Below are 8192 nucleotides of genomic sequence, written 5' to 3'. Positions count from 1 at the left end.
TGTCATGTCTTTTAATCTGTTTTAATCTAGAACTGTGCTCTAGTCTTCTTTCAAGGAATTGACATTTTGGTGAGAATGTAAGACAACTGAAATTGTCAAACATTGCTGATATGAGTACCAAATGGTACAGGAAATTTGGAAAACTCTTCAGCGATTTCATATAAAATCAAACAGTTGCTACTTATATGCCCCAGCAATTTTACTGCTGAGTATTTACCCAAGAGAAATAAGAACATATATGCACCAAAAACTTACACAAGAATGTTCATAGCAGCTGATACTAGAATGGAATATTTATAAATGAAATATTTCCTGCCATATCAGCAAACAAAGGGTGTCACAGTCATCAACGATTGCAGCCCTCCAACGTGAGCCAGTGAGCCCTGAGGAAACTCAGGATGTGAAAACACAGGATACTGGCCCCAGAGAGCTGAGGTGCATATCAAAGGAATGATTTCAGTGAGCCCAGACTCTTGCACCTTCCCATACACAGAAAAGTGCTAAATTCCTTAACTTGAGATACCTGGTTTTCTTTACAAAACTTCTATGTAACCTGATACCCCGCCTTGCCTCCTCGGAGCAGTTTCTCAGTTACCTGAAACTGTCTCCCCAGCTGCAGTCCTCATTTTGCCCCAAATAAAATTTAACTCACAACTTTCACGTTGTGCATTCTTTTAAGTAAACACAGCTATATTTATAATAGATTAAAAATGGAAACAACTCATATGTCCAGAACATCTGAATAGAAAAACAAATTGTTGTATATTCACGCTATGGAATACTACCCAGCAATGATTTTAAAAGAATCAACTGCCAATACACACAACTATAAGGATGAATCTTTTTTTTTATAAGGATGAATCTTAAAAAACATTATATTGAGTAAAATGAGTGACATGCTAGACACAAAAGAGTACATGCTGTAGGATTCCATTTATCTGAGATTCTACAACAGATGAAAATAATATAAATTGATAGCAATAAGCCGAATGATTACTTGTGGGGGGAGGGGGACTGGGAAGAGGACAGGGAACTTTGGAGTAATGGAAATGTCCCATTTTAAACTCAGTAGTATACACTTAAGATCTGTGAATTTCACCGTATGCAAATTTTACCTCAATTTTTTAAAGTGTGTAAATCAGAATATAAGCATCATGAAGGCGGGAACTTTGTTTTGTTCACTGCTGAGTCTCAGGAACTAACGAAGGGCCAGGGCACTTAGCAAGAGCTCAGTAAACACTGGGGAAAAAAGAAGCAGGCCTTGGAAATCATCTAAATCAATGGTATTCAAATGCATAATGGAGATTTTGACTCTCAACTTTAAATAGTATAGGTATGTCTTGCATTTGAAACTTGATATTATTGATTCACTTCTTGCCTTACTAAGAATCCTTTTGATCACTTACAAAGGTTTTGAAATAAAAAAATGGTTATTACAGCAAAAGTTTCTCTGACTCTTAACCCATTACTTTACCTGCTTTTTCATACATTCTCCACTTTACATGGTGAGCCTCCAGGATTAAGAGATAAACTGGCTAAAAGTGATGAGTATGTGTCCATGTAGGGTTATGCCCATATTGTTGGATAATGTTTATCTTAGTCCAAGCGGTCAGTATCAGCAGGCAGTTGAAAATAGAGTCTCAGGAGAAAAGTCTGAGATGGATAAACTGATTTTGGCTGACACATAGTTGGCAACCAATAAGTATTTGCTGAATGAATAAATAAATGAAATTAAATTTGTGAGTCTCTAGCAAATTCAACTGAGTGTATATCCTTCCAATATTTTGCTATACCTGTACATTTTTTAAGCAGAATTAGGAATCATTTTCATAATTTTCTTTGAAATTTTTGTTTATTGCTATTTTATTTTTGAAAAATAAGATCATTTTAATGGGAGAATATTTAGAACGTAATTATGAAATGCCACCTTGTGACCAAAGACAGGAATCCAGCACAAATTTAGCTGACAAGGGAGAGTGGCAAGGAGGTAGCATAGAGAGGGGAAGCTTCTCAGCCAGGACCCACAGAGTTCTGACACTTATGCCAGGTTCTCTTCAGAAGTAAGAGGGAACAGAAAGCAAATGAGGAACTGCAAGATCCAACAGCCCCTATTTCAGCTAAAGAGAAAGGAGGAACAGAATTATACTATTTTCACCTTCACGACTTTTTTTTTCTAATTATAAAAACTGAACATGCTCATTGAAAATGTTAAAATTGGAAACAGAGAGAAGGATAAAGATGAAGTTATAAATTTCCTATAATAACACCATCTAGAAATATTCACTTCAAATATTTTGATATTTATCCTTAACCTGTGTTTGTGTTTTGCAGCTGGCTTTTTCAAAAAACAGTATATAACGAACAGCTTTCCATGTCAATGATATATTTCTAGATTATATTTTGTCATTCCTGACAGCAAGACTTTCCTCATGATTTCACATTTTCTGGCAACTAAATAAAATGTAAATGTGAAGAGAACTTTTTCTCATCCTACACTACAGAAATGGCACCAGAGTTCATATATGATGTAAATGTATATAGAATTCAATTATTTCTTTTATAATTCCAAATGAATGAAAGTTTTTCCATTTAGTTTATGTACTATTTGTTTCTTTTAGGCAAGGGAGAAGGTTGGATGAAAGGAACGAGCACAGACTTTTGGGGTTCCTATTTGAGTATTATCTCAGCATTATCTGATGATAATGATGATGACAATGATAATGACAACACTGATGATAATGATGATCAAAGATCTAACATTCTCTGAAAGCCATTATATGCCAGGAATTTCATAGTTTTCTGCATTATTTCCCACTACAGTCTTGTGGGTTATACTCATTTTACAGATGAATGAACCAATCTGGCCTCACACTTCTTATAAGCAGAGAATCCAATTCTAGCCAGTGTTTTCTGATTATACTGGGTCCACCCTTTCAGATGATGGATTTCCAAGGCTTCGCCAGTGATTGTTACAATCCTTCACAGTATGACACCTGTGCCCAACAGGAATCCATTGGTTATTCACTCAGTACTATCCCTTGATCATAATGGTGATGATGATGATAATTATGATGATAACAGCAATGATGGTAATGGAAAGGAAACTTTATTTTTGATCTAAGAGTTTTATGTCCGGGCACCCCATGGGTCTCCAAGAAAAGATTTATGCAAGGTCACGTACTGTAAGGGGAAGAGTCCAGATTGGAACTCAAGTTTATCTGACTCTAAGGTCATATACATAACCACTTTGCCTTCCTAAACCCAAGAATGTGAATTTCATCTTCGCCTCATTGCCCAACCAGAAAAAGTGGTAATGATTTCTCAGATGACAGACCTAAAGAGCAAGGGTCACAATGGCATTGCTTCCTCCACCATCAATGCCTGCAAAAGCATCTTTGTACCAATTCATAACTTGACTGCCCTGGCCCCCAAGTTGTGGGCTATGACTACAGCGCATGGGGTTGTTCAAACAGGAGGCAATGCCCCTTTTCTCCTGAGCTGTAGGGTCACATGTCTTTGCAAGCTTCCTCTACCTGGGCTCTCTCCTCTACCTCTGGGTCTGGACTGATGCAGACATCAGAAGCAATGCATCAGGCACACACAGAACTAAAGTCACTACAGAACCACCCAAACAGGCCCAGACACAACAGAGGCCCTTCTGGAAGTCTGAGCAAGGGGGGTGGGAGAGGCATGACAGAGATCTTGTCTAAGATCTATCCCCGTTTTCACCCCAATTGTTTTGGGAGCTATTTCACTGGACACTGAGAGAAGGGTCAGCCCTTCCTGCTTTAACTCTAAGTTACCTGATCAGATCCAGTTCAGGCAACTGCTTGGCCAAAGACTATCAAAACCAACGTCTTCAGTTAGTGAATTGTGAAGTCTTATCTTCTTCCCTTACAAAGTTCCCATCCTTAGGTAGGCAAATTCCTAGGTATTTTATTCTTTTTGATGCGATGGTAAAAAGGGATTGTTTCTTTAATTTCTCTTTCTGATCTTTCATTGTTAGTGTATAGAAATGCAACAGATTTCTGTATATTAATTTTGTATCCTGCAACTTTACCAAATTCATTGATGAGCTCCAGTAGTTTTCTGGTAGCATCTTTAAGATTTTCTATGTATAGTATCATGTCATCTGCAAACAGTGACAGTTTTACTTCTTTTCCAATTTGGATTATTTTTATTTCTTTTACTTCTCTGATTGCCATGGCTAGGACTTCCAAAACTACGTTGAATAAAGGTGGTGAGAGTGGACATCTTCGTCTCATTCCTGATCTTAAAGGAAATGCTTTCAGCTTTTCACTGTTGAGTATGATATTAGCTGTAGGTTTTGTCATATATGGCCTTTATTATGTTGAGGTATGTATATATATGCAATGGAATATTACTCCATTAAAAAGAATGAAATAGGGCTTCCATGGTGGCACAGTGTTTGAGAGTCCGCCTGCTGATGCAGGGGCCGTGGGTTCATGCCCCGGTCCGGGAAGATCCCACATGCTGCGCGGAGCGGCTAGACCCGTAAGCCATGGCCGCTGAGCCTGCGCATCCGGAGCCTGTGTTCCGCAACGGGAGAGGCCACAACAGTGAAAGGCCCAAAAAAAAAAAAAAAAAAAAAAAAAAAAAAATGCCATTTGCAGCAATATGGATGGACATGGAGATTATTATACTAAGTGAAGTCAGACAGAGAAAGACAAATATATGATGTTTAAATGCGGAATCTAAAAAACATGGAATTTATTTACAAAACAGACTCACAGACTTAGAGAATGAACTTATGGTTACCAGGGGGAAGGGTGGGGGAAGGGATAGATTGAGAATTTGGGATTGACATGTACACACGGCTGTATTTAAAATAAAATGCCTTTCCATAAAAAAAAAATAAAGCTTTTCAAACAGTGAAAGCAAAAGTTCCCATCAAGCCCCCTTGTGAAAGAAAAAGGGGGTAAAGGAAGTCTAGTGCTCTGACCTGCAATGGGGACAGTCCTTGTCCTCCAGGTATGTATGACCAGGACAGCCTGGCCTTCAGCCTAGAAGAGTCTGGTGCCTGCTGCATGCTGGAGCACAGAAACCAAAGTCAGACCACCCTGGAGAGGGGTGTGCCTTGGGGGAGCCCTTCCACATCCTGCCCCAGTTCCAAACCTCAGTGCCAGTGCACTGGATTCATCCCATCTTATAATGCTGGCAAGTGAGTTCCTGGACCTTCATCTCACTCCAGCCTGACCAGCATCCATCAGGCTGCCATAACTTTGAAGAATGGGCTGGTGACATGAACACTCCCCCCAAATGGCATCACACAGTGAAAAAAATTTTTAAAAGCCAAAGAGCACAGGGATGGCTCATTGTTTTCTGAGCTGATCACAGGAGAACTTTAATATATTTTATTCATATTGGAAGGAGTGAATGCATGGCCAAACATTTTCTTGATGGTGTCCCGTCAAGAAAAATGCATCTTATATAGTTCCCCCCCTTGACTTTTTATCTTGTCTTTGTTAAAATGAATCTTTAAAATTTTATATATAAACCTGTCAACCTTTTCCTTTAAAAGTTCATACTTAAAAAGATAAATGCTGTTATAGGCTACTTCCTGAATTTCAATTAAAGTTCACCAGTATTTTCTTCTAATTATTTTACTTTCATATTTGTAATAATGGAAAGCATACTGTATATACCAGTTGTCCTCATGCTTCAGTGTATAGCATCATCACCTGGAGGAGTTTACCTGTTACTTCTACAGCCCACCTCCAGGCAGTAAGTCTTAGGTGGGGCCCAGAAATCAGTATTTTAAAGATGCTCCCCAGGTGATAATGATGCAGGTGATTATGCAAGGCTTTGATAAAACATTTGGAGTGCAATCCATTCCATGAACTGTTTATTTCTGGAATTGCTTGTCATAATACTAGAAAAAAAAGACTTGTGGAAGATTATTGAGTCAATAGCAGAATTTGGACAAACCTACTGGCTCCTTAGCAATAATCAATCAAGAAATCAATTAAATATTGAAACATGATGTGTTACAAGTAGGTGGGATATCAGGAGGGAAAGATAGTCTTTGATCTGTAAGGAAAATATAATTCCTAACATTCACATAGAAGCCATTCTATTTTAAGTGTATTTTAAAGTTTTTGCCTTTCCAAGTTTGTTTTTTTTCCACATTATCAACTGGGGATGGGATGGGGTGAAGGGAACTGTTCCCTTAGATCTGTTTCCTGTACTGCTTTGTGCAATTTATGCATATTCTGAGTCTTCTGAACCAGTAGGGCAGGCCTCACAGGAGCCTTCAGGGAGAAATCATCCCACAAGAGAAAGAAGACAAAACCTCAGTTCTTAGACTTTGAGCAGCAACTCTGACTATAGCATGACATTTTTTGCTCAAATTTGAACCCTGGTCCAACCCCCAAAATGGAATCATGTCTGACTCCTATGGAGGAAGTGTCCTGTGGCTGATAAATGGAAGGGGCTGTTTTACTAAAAACTCTGCTAAACACTGTGGCACAAGCAATCCTGGAACAGTCCCCACCTGTGTTAAGCATCACTATAAAGAGAGAGAAGCTTTAGAAGACAGAGTGGGGATTCAACGCACTGGGGATTCCAGGAAACTCAACGGGGCTTTGGCACTCAAGGACTCCACTGCACCACCAGCAGCAGGGCCAGCAAAGAGCAAAGGGCCCAGAAGAAAAGGCACCAGTTCCCAGCAGGCCTGGGAGGACCCAGGGGAGCCAGGGGTGGGGCTCAACAGCAGAGGCCTGGCATGGAAGTCCCCACCTCCCTGCCTATTGGACTTGTGCCTGAGCGCAGGTTGAGTCATGCCAGGACCCTTCCTCCCTCAAAACTGATGTTCTGTAGTGGGTTGGGGTTCTGTATGCATAGGTGGGAACAAGAGCCCACCGAGCACAGCTCAGAGTCACCTCATTTCTTCCCCACAGCAGCCCTGTGAGGCAAATGTTTTCCCATGAAAAGACTGAGTCTTATGCAAGTGTATCTGTAATAACTGCCAGTTTTATTCCTCTGGCTAAGAGATCCAGAAGTAACTTGAGGTTTACATTTTTTTTTAATAGTTCTTTCATCAAGAATTTAGGTCCCCCCATTGCCCTTATAAGCTGGTTGCAAATTATTTGATTGACTCTTAATTATAAAAAAAACCTTTAATTCTTTTTGTATGTGTGACGTGTTCATTAAAAAATACATATAAGCAAAAAGAAAACTCACACCACACAGAAATAAGCAGTTAAATTTTTGATATATGTATGTATACACACACACACACACAATTTGAGATTTTCTCCTACATATGTGAGCTGATACTAAATATGCTGTAACCTGTTATATTTTACTTTACAACATGGAATGAACATATTTTCATGCATATGTGTGAAACTTCCCAATTGAAAAACAGACCTGGAGAATGTGTCAAAATACAAAATCCAGATACTGGTAATAAGGACACTACGTAAAACAAAACTCCACCACATGATTAAAAATAAAACAAAAGTCAAAGATACATCAGAAAATGCTAACAGAAAGAAAGCAGGGGCCAGATTTTAATATCAGACAAAAAAAAAAAAAGAATTCAAGGCCTAAAGCACACAGGATAAGGACGGCTGCGTGAATGTCTTTGTTTCCAATGCATCATCACAAACTTGTTTCTTACTCTTCTTATCTCTTCCCTAAGCCTTTCCAACTCATCTACTCCTCTTATCATTTCTTCTGGGTCCAAATGCCTAACCGGAGTGTCCTCTTTATATCCCTGACCAGGCTGAGTCAGCCCCCCTCTAAGGTTTCCTTCTGCTTCCTGGCTTTCAACTTCTTCAGAAGGTTGAGGATTTCTTTCTGCCTCCTGTGGTACAGCTTCCATAGGGCGGTCTTCCTCAGCCTTTGGCATGTTCTGTGCTTTTCCTTCATTTTCTTCACAAGACTTTTGCATGTTGAGTATTTTTCTCTTATTTCCTTTTTGACTAAATTAACCCTGGAAAACAAGGAAACAAAACGACTAGATGCCAGGCAAATGGACCAGCAGTCAGAGCATGGGTTTCCATAGAGACTGGCCTCTTCACATTCAGGTCCCTAATTGTCAAAGTTTTCCAACTAGAGAAGACTAGATCCTCAGGCTCAGAACTCCCCTGGCCCCACCCCTTTCTCCCCCTCCCCTTTCTCCCCCTCCTGCTCCAACTCCAGCTCCATCTTCTCGCTCCCGCTCC

The 8192-nt window shown here is 39.6% G+C and overlaps 1 protein-coding gene across 1 annotated transcript; it reads right to left on the bottom strand.

Annotated features, from left to right (window-relative positions):
• Positions 1-6973: 6973 nt before the first annotated feature.
• Positions 6974-7960, bottom strand: TCEAL8 (transcription elongation factor A like 8). The gene has a single exon (XM_007445577.1). The coding sequence runs from the start codon at positions 7916-7918 to the stop codon at positions 7565-7567; it is 354 nt and encodes a 117-aa protein (XP_007445639.1). The 5' UTR covers positions 7919-7960; the 3' UTR covers positions 6974-7564.
• Between the last annotated feature and the right edge of the window lie 232 nt (positions 7961-8192).

Source organism: Lipotes vexillifer, unplaced genomic scaffold (genome assembly GCF_000442215.2).
Source record: "Lipotes vexillifer unplaced genomic scaffold, Lipotes_vexillifer_v1.1 scaffold1752, whole genome shotgun sequence".
Taxonomy (NCBI): domain Eukaryota; kingdom Metazoa; phylum Chordata; class Mammalia; order Artiodactyla; family Lipotidae; genus Lipotes; species Lipotes vexillifer.
The sequence above is the reverse complement of the archived record's forward strand: the minus strand, read 5'-3'. Positions and strand labels throughout refer to the sequence as shown.

Excerpts from the sequence above, each read along its gene's own strand:
- TCEAL8 (XM_007445577.1), bottom strand. The coding sequence starts at position 7,918 with ATGCAAAAGTCTTGTGAAGAAAATGAAGGAAAAGCACAGAACATGCCA.